Genomic DNA, 18194 nt, shown 5'->3' with positions numbered 1-18194 from the left:
AACTCCATAGAGATGGAAGAGGCCTTGGAGGTCCTCTGGTTCAACCCCTTGGTCAATGCAAAGCATGAGTACAGCTGCAGCATCCCTGAAAGATGGCCATCCAGTCTCTGCTTAAATTCCCCCAGCCAAGAAGAACCTGCCAGTCTGTTCCCCTGACAAACAGCCCCCATTATTGGGAAATTTCAACCTGGCTGGGCTTTCATGTCCTTGCCTCTCCATCTGAAGCTGTATAAATGATGCAAACAAAGAACAGATATGCAAAAGTCCATATTTTATACAAGTGGGAGTATTCAGCTTTTATTGGCATGGAACCTGGGTGAACTTAGTGAGGAATTTGAATTAATTTTAATGCCGGGCTTACACGGATCTCTCGACACGTTCCCTAGCAGCACAATGGACCAGACCAGTCCTTTCCCGGCTCCTGGAATCCTCTGCTCTACGGCCTCTTCTCCCCTGCCTTATGAAGAGGGAGAAACCTCTGACTTCAGAGACCCAAGGAGAAGAATGGGAGCTCCGATCCGCAAGAGGACTCTCCGGACCAAGACGCTTCTGGGCTCCGGGCTCCATGACTTTCTTGGCTTCAGTCCGAATCCAGACCTGCCCACATGGTAACTACTAAAGCAACAGTCTCAAGTCGGTCACATCTCAAGATCTTTAAATGCACATAGCTGAATGTTCCTCGTTTTGTAATGGCTCTGCAGCTCGGCGTCCGTCAAGGTCTCGAGTTCGTGCAAGCGTTCCCAGGACTGGGAGAACTCATCCGGCCCCTCACCACAGCCCCCGACTGGTGGAAGGCTGGGGTAACCTGGATGTGTCATCAACTCAATGGTTACAGCCCTGGCTTCTTGCTCTGGGCACAGGAACAAACTTGAAGGAACAGAGGTGGCGTCCTCTTTAGCTAAGTACGGCACAGTAGCGTTATCAATGGCGCTAAGGATATTGCCGACAGACATATTTTTCCCCATGGTGCTCAGCCCTATATATATATCTGGCCACCTGTAAAGGGGAGAAAGAGGGATGTTAAATCACATGAATAACTCTGATGGCAGGTGCAATGGAGAAAGAGGTTCTTTTTTTCTTACTTTTTTTTTTTGCACAATCATGGCATATATCTATTTATAAAGGCATGTCTATAGTGCCTTTTGGGTCTAACAAGGGTCTCCAAGATGGTTCACAAAACAAAATATGTCAACTGATCCAGACCCGAGACCCGCCTTGGACTCCTGACCTGCAACGTGGGACCCACTTTCACAATGATCTCCATGCCCAACATGGTGGCAACAGCTTTGCTGCGATCCATCTGGACTGATCCCACGACCCACTTTTGAGTCGCGACCCACCAGTTGAAGACGACTGATCTAGAGGGCCACAAGTTGCCCATTCCTGCTGTAAAAGAAAAGGATCCCTCTGCACCATCTTACATTTTTATGTTTTTTTCCCATGGGCCTTCACAATTCCCAGCACCCTCCAGCCAATAGTGAAGAAATTCAGTTGTTTCTCTTCACTGAGTAGCAATGTACAAGTTCCTGCATACTACTGCTTATGGCAAATGGCCAGAGCCAAATTAAATTACAGCCCCTGGGGCAGTGGGAATCAAAACCAAACCAATTAACTACTAATTCAACCGGAAACAATGGGCCGTTGGAAAATCCTGCAGGACCCAATGGCCTTTGGCGGAGTGCTTTTGCAGACCATGTTTCTTCTCTGAAAACACACACGCCCCAAGTAGGGTGACGTACATTGATGAAAACAGTGGACAGCGGGGGGGAAAGTAAAGAACTAGGGGAAAGCCAAGAGAATGGATCCAAGATCTAGTTTCCATGACAGGAAGGGATCGTCCACAAGAAGAAGAGCTCTACCAGTGGAAGGGACCTTCCATCGGCAGACGATCCCTTCCTCTCACTGAAAGCAAAAGGTCCCTCCACCAGTGGAAGGGACCTCCGCCCAATTATTATTTATTTAATTTTTTTATTTAATTACATTTATATACTGCCCCACAGCCGAAGCTCTCTGGGCGGTTTACAACAAATATCCAATAGTACATTGATGGTGCTATATAAATAAATAATAATAATACTGCAAGGAGCAACATACACCCAAGTCAATTAAACTCCCTACTATTTTGATTTATTTCACTTTCAGATAGCATTCAGCACTATGAGTTTGATCGACTTGCTACTATTTATTATATATTACATTTCTGTATATGTAATAATTATGGAGCATCCTTGCAACGCACACGCCACAGCTCACTCCATTCAGCAGGATCGTCTGACTCTCTAGCATTTACAGGGGGATGGAGAGACTGCCACGGGAAGGAAGGGATAGGAACATCCACTTAGGTTGTACCAAGAGCAAGAAAAGGTGAAATCTTTAACAAACAACCATTAACACTCAACAAAAAGTTAAGAATATATATATACAGTGAAACCATAATATTTAATATACAATAATATTTCCAATTCCTTTTATTACAGTCAAAAGACCAATAAAACATATAAAAACACATAATAAATATTTAAAATACATGAAATTAAAACAGAGTATGATTACATGAGCCTCCTTAAAGTTCTGTGCTAGAAGCAAAGGAAAATCCTGCCACCATAACTGATCTGGTAAGGATTGCGTGATTAAGAAATTTAGCAACTTGTTGAGTGGTATGCTTATCTTGACCCTGTAAAAGGACCAACATAAGGGTCACAGACGATCGTCCAGGTAATCGTTGCGTGAAAGGATGGATAAGGGCTTTTCTTGCCTCCTGATAGAAGCTGCAGTTGAATAATACATGGGAGATAGATTCCACTTCCTCATTACAGGGGCAGCATCTATCTGATAGTGGGACTTTCCCAAATCTGCCCTCTATTACCCTAGAATAAAATAAAGATTAACACTAATATTGCATTAAAAGTGCAATAATATATTGCACAGACCAGTGTATAGCTAAAACAACATAAAGACCATGACCTAAGCGGTTTGAAAAGGCTTAGGCCTGGCATATTTTCAAAGGGGAGTGACACCCTATACCACATAATTGTGGGAATTGTAAAGTTAGCCCCAATAAACCTTCAGGGAGTACACAGCAGCCCATATCGGCCACTGACGAAGACCTTTTGTCAAAACACGTTTGGCCGTTTTCTATGTTGTTTTAGCTTCACACTGGTCTGTGCAATATGTTATTGCACTTTTTAATGAAATAAATATTACTGTTAGTCTTTATTTTTGTATATTAAATATTTTGGTTTCACTGTATATATATCTTTAACTTTTTGTTGAGTGACATCCACCTAGGAAACTGCCTTATCTCGAGTCAGACCCTTGGTCCAGCTATCCCAGTATTGTCAACACTGACTGGCAGCAATGGTTCCCCATGTTTTCAGGCAGCAGTTTTTCCAGCCCTACCTGGAGCTGCCGGGGATCGAACCGAGGACCTCCTGCTTGCAAAACAGAGGCTCTTCCGCTTCCCCTTCCAGCAGCGCAGCTGATCCGGCTTAAATCTGGATCCAACCTCAAGAAGCAAGTCAACAGCTGGTAAGCCAGAAACTATTTCCAAAGTTACCTTATGCCGTGCTTCCTAAACACGTCCACTGTGTTAAGCGAGTCCTTCTCCACGCCCAGGTAAAAGGCCATTAACGTCGGGTCGATCCAATCGCAACGGGGAAGGTCAGGTTCTATGGGGACCCGTGTATATGTGATCCCATAATCCTCCAGCACTTGTGCAAAGACTTGCCTGATCTCTGGAAGAGGAAAACAGGGAGGAGAAACTCACCAGCAAGTCCAACTCCAGTAGACGACGGTCATCCAAAGGTGCGCTTGTTTTCCGGTTCAAGGAGTGGGTTTTTCTCTCCCGCTCAGGGCCATTTTACACATTACAGCCAAAGTGGGGTTTCATTCGAGACTCAGCAGGTACCCACACACACCCCAAAATGTGTGACAAGGCTACAAGTTACAGGCAAGGGCATGCTCGATGGATGCCATCTGGATTAGTGCAGAAAAAGGGCAACTCAAAGGATCAAGGGTCTGGAGCATCTCCCCTATGAGGGAAGGTTGCAGCAGTTGGGATGGTTTAGCTTGGAAATAAGGAGGCTAAGGGGAGACCTGATGGAGGTGTACAGAATTATGCCTGGTGTGGAGAATGTGGACAGGGAGACATTTTTCTCCCTGTCCTATAATACTAGAACCCAATGGGGTCATCCCATGAAGCTGATGGGTGGGAGATTCAGGTTGGATGAAAGGACTTCGTCGCACAGCGCAGAGTTAAACTATGGAATTTGCTACCACTAGATGTAGTGATGGCCACCCATTTGGATGGCTTTAAGAGGGGGTTGGATAAATTCCTGGAGGAGAGAAGGCTATCAGCGTCTAGTAGTCCTGATGACTAAGCACAACCTCCAGTATCAGAGGCAGTAAGCCTGTGTGCACCAGTTGCTGGGGAACATGGGCAGGAGGGTGCTGTTGCACTCATGTCCTGCTTGTGGATTCCTGATCAATAGCTGGTTGGCCACTGTGTGAACAGAGTGCTGAACTAGATGGACCCCTGGTCTGATTCAGCAGGGCTCTTTTATGTTCTTATATTACAACAAGCATCCTTCTGTCTGTATATAAATATTATTATTATTATTATTATTTATTTATTTATATAGCACCATCAGTGTACATGGTGCCGGGGGTTCAGAACCTCACACCTGGGGGCCAAAACCAGTGCTCTGGGGTTCCCCAGAAGGCCCCACCCCTTCCTCTGACTCCACCCCCTTCCCACAACCACCAGTCCTTTGGTGGTTTGACAACCTTTATGCAGTTTTCCCCCTTGTTCTAAAATGTTGGAATGCCTTTACTGAGGCTTAGTTACCGGCAATCAGAGCTTTAAGATACCATATGGCTGGCATTTCTGGTCCCACCCACTGCTGCAATGCGGCCCCCAAAAGCTTCCCCAAAATGGAATGCTGCCCTCGAGCTAAAAGACACATGCACACACACACACAATCCACTCCATGTGAACTCTTGTAGAAACGGCACCGGGGGGAAAACCCACAAGTTAAATATTGTCATTCTGCAACTCCGTATCCTGGTAACTCCCTCCTCTTCCATCCCTTAAGCCTCGGGTACGAAAGCAAAGCGTTCACGGAAGCGACCCTTTGCTCCTCCCACCCCCGCGAGCGAGACGGACAGCGTTGCAGAAGGATGTTTGGGGCAGGCCAACGGGGAGGAGGCGCCCCCTACCTGGGAGGACGTGGACGTGCTGGTGTCCATCCATGTGATGAGGTAGGTGGCCTGTCAGCTCACAGAACAAGTCAACCTGCGCTTTTAGCTCCTGTTTCACCTAAGAATACAAAGTAATCACAGAAGGAACATCTTGGAGAGTTGGCACTTGTGTGTGTTTCATTGGCTGAGTTGGCTGGGAATTCTGGGAGTTGCAGCACCTCTGGAGGGCAAGACGTTGGGGAAGAGCATCTTAGCATGACTTCCTGACAAATGCTTTGGACTCTTCCTTTCCCACTCAACCAAAAGAGCACCTCAACACAGGATTCCTATCAACCCCAAAGAGCCCACCAGGACCGGCAGAAATGTGAAGCTCTAAATTACCCGGAGACCCATATTTAACCACAGTATCTCTTAGCGGCTGAGGTACCCAAAGCAGCAAACCCGTTGTTGAATGAGCACAGTGCCTGAATGTACATTGAAACCAGAGCATTCCACTTCCCCGGTTCCATTTTTCCCCCCAACCCGCGGCTACTGTCTTCATCAGGCCCTTTTGGAGTGGGGGGAGGGGGTTGCACTTCGGGATTCCCCCAAGATTCCAATCCTTTCCTCTTATTTTTCAGGGATCCCATTTTGACCACTACCATCCAGGTGGCACTCACCGCTTGAGTTCGCTGTTAGAAGGCAGGATTTGGGTTTTAACCAATCATAAGTACAGTTCCGGGGGCACTCAGATAAATTCTGCCCCCCCGCCCCGCATCACTGAAAAACATGTCTCCCGATGGACACGGTTTGTGGAGATGGAGCCAGAGATCCAACTAACAGCAGGTTCGTGGCAACGTTGATCCACTTCTCACAGTATCTCCTCTACGCAAAAAGCGAGTTAGAGTTATCTTTGTTCCTCTCACCTCAGACAGGTTAAGGAGACCTTCTGCTAATGCTGTCCGGATTCCCATCTTTCCATGAAAGAACCCATCTTCGTTGAGTAGTGAGGACTTCTCTTTCAGCGCCAGGCAAACAGGAGAACCCTCAGAAAGGTTAGCATGGAGTCCTATTGGAATGCGATGCCTGGAGAAGGAATATTTTAAAACGTTAACGTCTGAATTTTTCAGCGGAGAGACGGGGGGGGGGGGTGTCACGTTGATTTTCATCATGGATGTTCATTAGTTCCTAATGAAGAACCCCTTAGGAAGGGGATGAGCAACGTGGCACTCCAGATGTTTTGGCCTACAGCTCCGATCAGCTCTAGACAGCATGGCCAGTGGTGAGGGATTATGGGAGTTGTAGGTCAAAACATCTAGAGGGCCACAAGTTGCCCAACCCTGCAATAGGATGTAGCAGCAAGAGGGACATCGCAAACCATGGAAGTGGATGGACCACTATCTACAAATGGTGTGCTCTTCAGAGGTGTCCTTATTCAGGCCCGGTGTCAGCACCCAGGAACCTTGGGCAGGAAGCTGCTTGGCCCATCCCCTTGGCCAGTGCTACCACTTCTGTTGGCCTCCCACCTTCTTGTTTTCCCAACCACAGCCTTTTCTGGGGCAGCAGCTGGGTCTGGGAAGCCACCCACCATTTTTACATTCCCTATAGTGCCCGACATGGCGTAGCTCCAGGGCATTGTGGGAAATCAAAATGGCAGCTGGCTTCCTGGATGCCATCGCTGCCGCCAGGTAAGCCTGCTGCAACTGAGGGACGCCAACCAGGAGGACCCATTCACAGGCTTCTTGCCAGCGGAGTGAGGGCCTCGAATCAGGAGCCAGCCCTGAACTTACTAACTGGATAGTTCAAGGCAGTTATCAACAACAGAACCGCTACGGAACCCATCTGCTCCTGAGCCATAACATTGATTTAAAATCCACCTGTGTTTCCAACTCAGCCTACCCCAACGTGGTGCTCCCATCATCCCCACCTAGCTTGGAGTTGTAGTCCCACTCATCTGGAGGTCAGCAGGTTTGGGGATAGCTCTTCTCGTGTATGTGGTTTAGAATCATAGAATAGCAGAGTTGGAAGGGGCCTACAAGGCCATCGAGTCCAACCCCCTGCTCAATGCAGGAATCCACCCTAAAGCATCCCTGACAGATGGTTGTCCAGCTGCCTTTTGAAGGCCTCTAGTGTGGGAGAGCCCACAACCTCCCTAGTTAACTGATTCCATTGTCAAAGACAATGGAATCAGTTAGACAAAGGAAAACCCTGAGTAAATCAGGGAACCTGGGAGTATTTATAACATTTGTGTTTCTGAAGGAACGCCCACGTAAGGATAACCCTTTTAGTCCACAGAGGCAGCTAGATAGGATTAAAGTGTTGGTTATCAACGTCTATATTTATCACGGCAGTCAGCAAAAAAGACTGACCCACATCCGAGCTCTGCTCTTAAGACGTTTTACATCTTCTAATCAGTGATGTAACTAACGTGCGTGCATAAGCGTTAGCAGAAACTGTAATCACCCAGGTATAATACAAGTTAAAATGCACCTATATTCAGCATTTTTAAACAAAACAAAAATCTCCTTTGTCTTCAATTTCCTGATGCTGGAACTGAAAGAGGTACTGTTCAGAGAATTAGAAAACACTCCAAAATAATGTCCTCTATTTCGGATAGTCAGGTGGTGAGTGCCGTTGCTTAGACAGCCAAAATAGTACCACCCACACGCAAGAGGAAGGCATCAGCAGGCTCAAGGGGGGGGTGGGGGAACCCCTGATCATTTTGGTTGTGCTCCGAAAGTTATATTCGGTCAGCTTTCTGAAACAGGACACCGAGGCGAGCGGAGAGACAACGGTGGCGATCCTCTCACCTCCTCGCCAGTTGGACTGCGTTGGTCACAGCGCTGCCATTGACCAGAAGAGAAACATTGGACACGGCTCCAGCAAGGAAGCAGTCTACGATGCCTTGATTTCTTCTTGGGCAATAGCCAAAGTCATCTCCGGTTATGATCAGCTTCACGGCAGCCTTGGGCATCCTTAGGAGTCAGCCCTAAGAGGAATATTCAAAAGGAAGACCCCAGAAATCAAACCCACATGCAAACCGGAGCGCTCATGTTCCGGGAGTTCCAGGAAATGAATGAACGAGCGAGACCAGGAGTGAATCAAAATCGTGAGTCAGCCGTTACTATGGCTGCTGCCCTGCGTGACACCCTGAATATCTGTTTCCGTGCATTCGGTAATTGCTAGCCTCACCTAGGCTGTTTTGCCCATCCTCTTGGGGTGGAGTTCAAAACAGAGTTGACTTTTGCTATTCAAGAAGGAAGGAAGGAAAGTGTGACAGCGTGTAAAGTTGCTCAACTAGATTAGCCTACAGCATTTTTCCTCTCTCTCTCCGTATCTTCCCACTTGTCAATTAAAAGGTCAATGGGTTTTAAATTTCCTACAATGGGCAAAAAGCTAACCAAGAATGGATTCTGTACCGCCCTAAAAGCAAACACTGATTGTGGAATGAATCTTCTTTTCGTGGGCTGAGAGACTGACTCATCAGACACACACAGGAAACAGCCAAGTTGTTGGAAATTACATAGCAAGGGTGGAGGAACCTATTGGCCATCCAGTGTTGTTGGGACTATGACTCCCATTGGCCAGGCTGGCTGGGGCTGATGGGACTTGCAATCCAATAGCATCTGAAATGCCACAGGTTATCCACCCTTGTTATAAAGACAGCGTTGTGAGATGGTTAGAGCAGCCTACCTCAGTCTGTTCCCTACAGATGTTTTGTTAGCCCGGCAGCATTACCAATCTGCCCGATCACTGAGGACATGCTCCCGATGGTTCCACATGGGCCTATGGCCCAACTGGAGTCCACTTGGAGAAGAGCCTTCAATGTGGTGGCCCCTTTCTACAGAACTCCGTTCTTCTGGAAGTCAGGCAGGCATCAACACTGTGTTGTCTCCGGCATCTCCTGAAAACATCTTTATTTCTTTGACTGACTAGCCACAGTTTTTATCGGTACTCTGTTAAAATAACAATGTTTAACAGGATCTTTTATTTCTTTTGACTTTTTACCATTTTAACTTTTACTGTAATCTGTTTAGATGTGGAGCGGTATATAAATGCTGTAAATAAACAAACGTCTGGGGCCTGTGTGTCTACCCCCACTGACGCTGTTGCTGAAATTTTGGGGTGTGACAGCAGCAAAAAAAGCGACGGACATTTCCCCCGAAAATGAACCCACGTCACTGTACTCAAACTATGGGGAACTCTATACTCCTCTAATGAACCAGGCTCTGATTTCTACTGTATTAAAATTGGTCAGTCTTCAAGGCGTCATAAACTTCTCTTTTTTGCTCTTGCTGTAGAAACAGACTAACATCCTGGAATTTTGGGGTGTGTTTCCAGACGGACCTCTGATTCCTTAACTGCCCTCCCCTGTTTCTTTATCATTCGACTTGGCAAAGCAGCTCCTCCCATTAGATAGAGAGGGGCAGCTAGAGCTATAGGGCAACTCAACAATCAAATATATTTTAAAAAATGGCTATAGAGCAACGCATGCTTTGAATAAATATATAAATATACTGGATGATGTGTGACTCATGAATCAAATACATAAATAAATAGGCTATAGGGCAACTCATAAATGAAATAAATTAACTATAGGGTGACTCATACATTGAATAAATAAATATATTGTATAATACGTGGCTCATAAATGAAATAAAGAAATTGGCTATGGGACATCTCCTAAATCAAATCAATCAATCAACTATAGGGCGACCCATGCATTAAATAAATAGATTGGCTATAGTGTGACTCATATATTGAATATAGATCGACTATAGGGCAACTCATGCATCAAATAAATAAATAAACCAACTATAGGACAACTTATGCATCAAAGTAATAAACCAACTATATGGTGACTCATGCATCAAAGAAATAAATCGTCTATAGCGTGACTCATACATACATTGAATAATAAATAAATCGACTATAGAGCAACTCATGCATCAAATAAATAAATAAATCGACTGCAGGGCGCCTCTTACATCAACTATTCATTCAATCTATCCATTTGCACCTCGCCTTTCTATCAAGAAAAACGGCTCTCTCGAGGCAGCAAACAATCACAAATTAAAATTTTATTTCGTGATATTTCTATCTTGCTAAATAGAACAAGAATCCCTAAAAACCCGATACAAGCACAAATAAGACAAAGGCATCAAAAATAAACCAACCGTGGTTTACTCGGAAGTAAGGCCCACTGTGTTCAGGGAGGGGGCTGGTTCCCAGGGGGACGTGCTTAGGAATTATTATTATTATTATTATTATTATTATTATTATTATTATTATTATTATTTTATTTGTTACCCGCCTCTCCCTCTGGATCGAGGCGGGGTACAACATAAATGCAAACACCATAAGATACAAATACCTAATTAAAACATTTAAAACTAATACATTTATATTAAAAGCAGCGCATTATTAAAAAGGCATCTTTAAAAAGGGACCCGCGGGCAGGATTTCCAGGGGAGCTTCTGATGGGAGAGCCTCCCTGCAGAGGCCGGCCCGGAAAGGGCCGAGCAGAGAGAGATCCGTGGCTTGGGATCCGGATCAGCCACGCATGTTGCGACCCTCTGGCCAGACCCCCATCGCGCCCGGCCCCCCATCGGCCAGGGAAGGCGCCTCTTGCACTCACCATCGCGGAAGAGCGGCGGCATCCATGACCCGCATCCAGCGGCGAGCGACACCCTGGCAAGCCGGGAGGCGGAGCGCGGCATCATGCGTCATGTGTGAACCCGGCGGACCGAGGTAGGGCGCGGGCGCCCTCCGGTGGCGCAAAGAGGAACGCGTTGGGATTGAAGGAGAGTTTATTATGGTCTGTTTTTTACCACTGAATTTCAGTTTCTTTAGGGCTGTCTCTTTCTCATCATCTCCATTGGGGCGTCCCAACACGCCTTATGAAGTGGGTTAGGCTGAAATACATCACCATCATCATCAGCCTTCCTCAACCTGGGGCGCTCCAGATGTGTTGGACTACAACTCCCAGAATGCCCCAGCCATCTCTGGGAGATGCAGTCCAACACATCTGGAGCACCCCAGATTGAGGAAGGCTCATCATCATCATCATCAATTTCTTACCCGCCTCTCCGATTGGATCGAGAAAAGGAACAACAGCAAGCATAAAATACTGATTAAAAACATAGTATTCACTGGTGTGTGTTTTTTAATTATAATTTTTATTATTTAACAACAACACATAATAAATCATATACAAACATAACATTCCTCTTATTTCTTAGCTATACATTCTACTTCTTAACTAACTCACATTAATAAGTGCCCCCCACTCTCGGGATCTTATTCTAGTTTCCAAAATTGCATTGAATCTTTTGGCGGTGTTCCTCTCCCTTTTAACAATACATGTTCTAGGAACAATTTCCATATCTCTTCAAAATCATTGTTTTTTTATTATTCCCCTTCTAAATCTAATATTACATGTTAATTTATCATTTATAGCAATATCACATATTTCTTTATACCAATCTTCTATATCATAATCTCCTTGAACCTTCCAATTTCTGGATATCATTAACCTTGCAGCTGTTAACAGGTTTGTTGTTAATTCTTTTTCCATCTGATTACATTTAAGATTTCCATACATTGATAGTAATGCTACACTTGGTGTTTCTTCTAAATCCATTCCATTTATTTCATTTATTTCTCTATACACCATTTTCCATAATTTTTGTTTGTTTGTTTATTCGTTCAGTCGTTTCTGACTCTTCGTGACTTCATGGACCAGCCCACACCAGAGCTTTCTGTTGGCCGTTGCCACCCCTAGCTCCCCCAAGGTCAAGTCTGTCACCTCCAGAATATCATCCATCCATCTTGCCCTTGGTCGGCCCCTCTTCCTTTTGCCTTCCACTTTCCCTAGCATCAGCCTCTTCTCCAGGGTGTCCTGTCTTCTCATTATGTGGCCAAAGTACTTCAGTTTTGCCTTTAATACCATTCCCTCAAGTGAGCAGTCTGGCTTTATTTCCTGGAGTATGGACTGGTTGGATCTTCTTGCAGTCCAAGGCACTCTCAGAATTTTCCTCCAACACCACAGTTCAAAAGCATCTATCTTCCTTCGCTCAGCTTTCCTTATGGTCCAGCTCTTGCAGCCATAGGTTACTACGGGGAAGACCATTCCTTTAACTATGCGGACCTTTGTTGTCAGTGTGGTGTCTCTGCTCTTAACTATTTTATCAAGATTTGTCATTGCTCTCCTCCCAAGAAGTAAACGTCTTCTGATTTCCTGGCTGCAGTCAGCGTCTGCAGTAATCTTTGCGCCCAGAAATACAAAGTCTGTCACTGCCTCCACGTTTTCTCCCTCTATTTGCCAGTTATCAATCAAGCTGGTTGCCATAATCTTGGTTTTTTTGAGATTTAACTGCAACCCAGCTTTTGCACTTTCTTCACATCTTCACGTTCCTTTCTCCTGACATCCTCTCCAACAAAGTAACGAGTTCTCTTTATTTATTAAGTTTAATTTTATTGGAGTTAAATACCACCTCCAAATTATCTTATAATAATTTTCTTTTATCCTTACAGACATATTTTTCAACACTTTTTGTTTCAGTATCCTCCCCCAGTCCTGTTGCTCTGTTTTCTCATTCAAATCTGCTTCTCCTACCATCCTAACAGAATCTTCTTGAGTTTCCATTTCCAATAATATCTTATATATTTCACTCATTAATCCTTTTATCGACTTTTTTTCTTTTTTTCTTTCTCTTTTTGTAAGATCAAATCCTCAAATTTAGTATTCTTTCTGCAATCTCTATTATCCTTTAGCCATTTTTTGGTCCATTGTTCCATTTGGATACAATTGAACCATGATATATTTCCCCCTTTTAATTTTTCTTTTATTTCTTCCTTAGTTCCCATCTTCTCCATCCAATCTCTTACTTTAAGTACTTTCTCATCTTTTAATTTCTTTACCAATCCGTCTTTTAAATTTTCAAGAAACTCCCTCATTACCAACACCGGTGTTATTGGGGAAACCAATTTCCTTTCATAGTTTGTTGTTTATTCGTTCAGTCGTTTCCGACTCTTCGTGACTTCATGGACCAGCCCACACCAGAGCTTTCTGTCGGCCGTCGCAACCCCCAGCTTCCCCAAGGTCAAGTCTGTCACCTCCAGAATATCATCCATCCATCTTGCCCTTGGTCGGCCCCTCTTCCTTTTGCCTTCCACTTTCCCTAGCATCAGCCTCTTCTCCAGGGTATCCTGTCTTCTCATTATGTGGCCAAAGCACTTCAGTTTTGTATTCACTGTTAAAAAACATCCTAAAAGCATACTAAAAGTATCCTAAAATTCTACTGGATAGGCCTGCCGGAAGAGATCAGTCTTGATTTGCTCTTTCTTAAGAACAAAAGAAAGTAAAAAGAGCCACCCTGGATCCATCTAGTCCAGCATTCTGTTCACACCGGGCCTGTTCAGACACGCTAAGCCATGGTTAGGCCACTAAGCCTTTTGCAGCTTAAGTCACGGCTCACATGACGTGCTAAGCCATAATGTTTAGCTCAAAATGCTTAACCATCGTGGCTTAGCATGTCGTCTGAACAGGGTTATAATGGCCAACCAAGATGCTCACGGGAAGTCCACAATCAAGACATGGGCGCAACAGCACCCTTCCACCCATGTTCCCCAGCAACTGGTATACATAGGCAGACTGCCTCTGATACTGGAGGTACCATATGGCCATAAGGACTAGTAGCCATTAATGGCCTTCTCCTCCAGAAAGTTGTCCGATCCCGTTTTAATGCCATCCAAACTGGTGGCCATCACTACATCTTATGGAAGTGGATTCCGTAGTTCAATTACGTGCTGTGTGAAGAAGTCCTTCCTTTTATCCTGAATCTCCCACCAATCAGGTACCCAGAACCCTGGATGTCATTATACCTAACCTTTAGTCTCTTTTTGTTCCTTGCTTGCTTCATCCAACCAGCATTTTCCATTGATTGGATGCAACAGCACCCTCCCACCCATGTCCCCCAGCAACTGGTGTATATAGGCATACTGCCTCTGTTACTATTGGTAGCATAGAGCCTTCAGGCCTTCTCCTCCATAAATTTGTCCAATCCCCCTTTAAAGCCATCAAATTGGTGGCCCTATCCTCTGATCTCACACAGTGATCCCACGCAGCAACTGATCTCGCACGGTGTTATTATGAGGACAAGCACTGTACCCATCCCTTTCTGAAACATCAGCCTATATGCCCTAAGAATGGCATGGGCCCATTGCATTTAATGAGGCTCACCTCCTCATAGGTATGTTTACGTCGGCAGCCAAGAACACACGTGATCCGGAGCACGCGTGCTGCCTTCCCTTGCTCCTCATCTGGACACCCAGCTGTGTAATTCTCACTTTTTCCTCAAGATGGAAGCATCGTACATCAGGCGAGATGGAGTTTGCAGGTTCCATCCATCCTCCAAAGGACTAAGGATCTCTGGGAGGTTTAACAGTAGCAGCAAAAAAAATGACTCTACTTCCACCCAAAATTATACTGCAGAAATTTTTAAAAAGCATTGGGGTGAGGGGATGGGTGGGGTGGGGACTGTGTGTGGGCTGTTGTTGTTTCCCTGTGGAAGAATTCGATTCAGTTCTGGGACTTAGAACAAATTCCTGAGCTCGGAAATCTTTAATTCTAGGTATATGTCTTTTGCACCAGGCTCCAGCAGATGGATCTTGGGTTTCAGTATAAGACAAAGTAGATCCCCCAAACCTGTCATTTACTCAGCCAGTAGATGAATCTGAAAAACAGCCTAATTTGGGCCTGCTAAACCTGTGCAACAAGAACCCCCTCTTGATTCTGAGTCCTGGGTGGACGTGGATGTGATTGGACGTGGATGTGAAGGCTATCGTGGCCGCTAGTCCTGATGGCTCTGTGCTACCTCCAGTATCTGAGGCAGAAGCCTATATATACCAGTTGCTGGGGAACATGGGTGGGAGGGTGCTGTTGCCCTCGTGTCCTCCTTGGGGGTTTCCCATGGGCAGTTGTATGGCTTATGCAAAATGCAGCGGCCAGATTGATAACTGGAACCAGAAGGTTCGAGTACATAAGATCGACTCTGGCCCACTTGCATTGTCTGTCTGTATGTTTCCAAGCCCAAGTCAAGGTGCTGGTTTTAACCTATAAAGCCTTACACGGCTTGGGACCACAATACCTGACGGAACGCCTCTCCCAACGTGAGCCTACCTGTACACTACACTACACTCAACATCTAAGGTCCTCCTCCAGGTCCCTACCCTGAGGGAAGCTCAAAGAATGGCAACAAGGGAGAGGGGCCTTTTCAGTGGTGGCCCCTCAATTCTAGAATGATCTCCCCAACGAGGCTCGCCTGGCGCCAACATTGTTATCTTTTCGGTGCCAGGTCAAGATTTTTCTCTTCTCGCAGGCATTTAACAGCATAGGCTGAGTTTTTTAACTAACCCCAGAATAGTTGTTTTAAACAGATATTGTCTATATTTGTTTGTATTTTATGCTTTTTGTGGTTTTAAATTTTGTGTATTTGTTTTTAATGTTCACTGTTTTTAACTTTTGTAAACCACCCAGAGAGCTTCGGCTATGGGGTGGTATATAAATGATAATGATGATGATGATGATGACGATGATGATGATTGAAGCTATGATGTTGTAAATCCCCAAATCCAGTTTTTCCAATTCCTCTGAATGTGCTCCTTCCCTCTAATTCTATCCCATCCTTTTCTGAACCTCCTAGTTATCCTCCTTCACCTGAGCAAAACGGAAAGAGCACATCCATAAACGAGCAGAGGGGTGGTGGTTCTACCTTCCCACCGCCATAGTCACCAGCTTCCTCATCAGTGCTACCATTTGCTTGCCTGAGAAGCAGAGAGCCACGGAGCTGGTCAGCCATGGCGCCTCCGGTTCCTCCTTCTCACCACCAACATTACCTGGGCCAGAGCGAGAGGTGGGTGGACAAGCAAAGGGGAAGAAGAGAAGCAGGTCAGTGGGGTCCCTGATAGAGTGTGGGCCCTCTCAGCAGGTGCCTGACCAATCCCTGCTTACTAAGCTCTGCTAACTCACTCCTTTTTCCTGCCCCACCTGTCCAGCAGAAGAACCAGCCATTCTTCTCTCAGGGTGGAATGTTGTCTACAAGGTGTTGAAATGCAATAAACAAGGTTTCTTTTGTAAAAGAGAGAGAGAGAGAATGAGAATCTATCGGGTGTTTGGTTTGTTTTTTTTAAAAAGGGGGGGAATACAAACCATTCACCACATAGCATGCAGCCAAGTGGCATTCTTCCAATGGTTTTGTTTTTACAAGTAGCAGAGGTGTATTGGCACGAGCAAGAAATTCAGGTTCCTCTACTCACCGAGTGCTCTGAAAGCTGCAGAAACTGCCTTCCCCCCATCTCTCTTTGTGTGTGTATGTGTGAACATGTATGCATCAGAACAATGCCACTACAAAAAGGTCACTATTTGTGAAGGAATGGAGCAATACTAAATTCAGTAGCGGCTCACTGAAGAGCTGGGCTTGTTGAATCAGGATGATCAGGGGTCTGGAAACAAAGCCCTATGAAGAGAGACTGGAAGAACTGGGCATGTTTAGCCTGGAGAAGGAAGATTGAGGGGAGACATGATAGCACTCTTCAAATACTTAAAAGCTTGTCACACAGAGGAGGGCCAGGATCTCTTCTCGATCCTCCCAGAGTGCAGGACACGGAATAACGGGCTCAAGTTACAGGAAGCCAGATTCCGGCTGGACATCAGGAAAAACTTCCTGACTGTTAGAGCAGTACGACAATGGAATCAGTTACCTAGGGAGGTTGTGGGCTCTCCCACACTAGAGGCCTTCAAGAGGCAGCTGGACAACCATCTGCCAGGGATGCTTTAGGGTGGATTGCTGCATTGAGCAGGGGGTTGGACTCGATGGCCTTGTAGGCCCCTTCCAACTCTGCTATTCTATGATTCTATGTACATCTAAGGTGGCCACTTCTGAAACGAGAGAGAATGCATCACCCCAAAAGTGGGCTGCGAGTTTATATCAATTTTGCCTAGGCTAATTTGTATGTATAGATGCAATTTTTTAGAAAGAGTTCTGATCATTTAAATGGAATGCGTTTATTGGTGAGCATTGATACTTTTTTTTTTTAAAGCAACCGTCAAGTCGGTGTAAAATTGTTTAAAATGGTGAAACAATGAAGACAACAACATTAAAAATGGCCAAACGTTAAAACATAAGAAGATCCATGTTGGATCAGACCAGCCTTTCTCAACCTGGGGCGCTCCAGATGTGTTGGACTACAACTCCCAGAATGCCCCAGCCAGCTCTGCTGGCTGGGGCATTCTGGGAGATGCAGTCCAACACATCTGGAGTGCCCCAGGTTGAGAACCACTGGATCAGACGAAGGGTTCATCTAGTCCAGTATTCTGTTCACAGCGTGGTCAAACAGCTGCCAATAGGAATCTCATATGAGTGAAACAGCACCCTTCAAATGCAACTGGTATACACAGACGTTCTGTCTCTGATACTGGAGGTAACCCATAGGAGTAGAAGCCATTGATAGCCTTCTCCTCATGGAATTTGTCCAACCCCCCTTTAAAGGCTGTTGGGCAGTATAAATATGTAATAAATAAATCTATTCAAATAGGTGGCCGTCACCACATCTTGTGATAGCAGATCCCATAGTTAAACCATACACTGTGTGAAGAAGTCCTTCCTTTTCTCTGTCGTGAATCTCCCACCCATCAGCTTCATGGGATGATCCCACGGGGTTGTAGTATTATTAGAGAGGAATTGCCACGTTCTACACACCAGGGCTCTCGAGTAGAAGTCTTCCTTGTCACTTGCTACCATTTTTTAAATTAGCAATGTCTGGGGTTGAACATGCAGGCATATGCTCTCCCACGAATTTATGCCTCCCCCGCGGCTGTGGTAAGCGAATGTGATTTTAATACGACTTGACACTAACATGTTTAAGGCCTGGACTGTCTTTAGGAGAGCTGCAAGGTTCCAGGCCCAGAGTTCATCCACTCCTATTTGCAATTCTCTAATCACTACAACTAAGGC

At 45.4% G+C, this 18194-nt stretch overlaps 1 protein-coding gene across 1 annotated transcript; it reads right to left on the bottom strand.

Annotated features, from left to right (window-relative positions):
• Nucleotides 1-391: 391 nt before the first annotated feature.
• On the bottom strand, nucleotides 392-8205 carry YDJC (YdjC chitooligosaccharide deacetylase homolog). Its single transcript, XM_063143807.1, has 5 exons — nucleotides 7989-8205; nucleotides 6105-6264; nucleotides 5218-5317; nucleotides 3557-3734; nucleotides 392-996 (listed from the first exon to the last, which is right to left on the bottom strand). Exons 1-5 carry the CDS (start codon nucleotides 8150-8152, stop codon nucleotides 639-641), a joined length of 960 nt encoding a protein of 319 aa, XP_062999877.1. The 5' UTR covers nucleotides 8153-8205; the 3' UTR covers nucleotides 392-638.
• Between the last annotated feature and the right edge of the window lie 9989 nt (nucleotides 8206-18194).

The sequence above is a fragment of the Elgaria multicarinata genome, chromosome 18 (genome assembly GCF_023053635.1).
Source record: "Elgaria multicarinata webbii isolate HBS135686 ecotype San Diego chromosome 18, rElgMul1.1.pri, whole genome shotgun sequence".
In the NCBI taxonomy this organism is placed as follows: Eukaryota; Metazoa; Chordata; class Lepidosauria; order Squamata; family Anguidae; genus Elgaria; species Elgaria multicarinata.
This window is presented reverse-complemented; position numbering and strand designations above follow the sequence as displayed.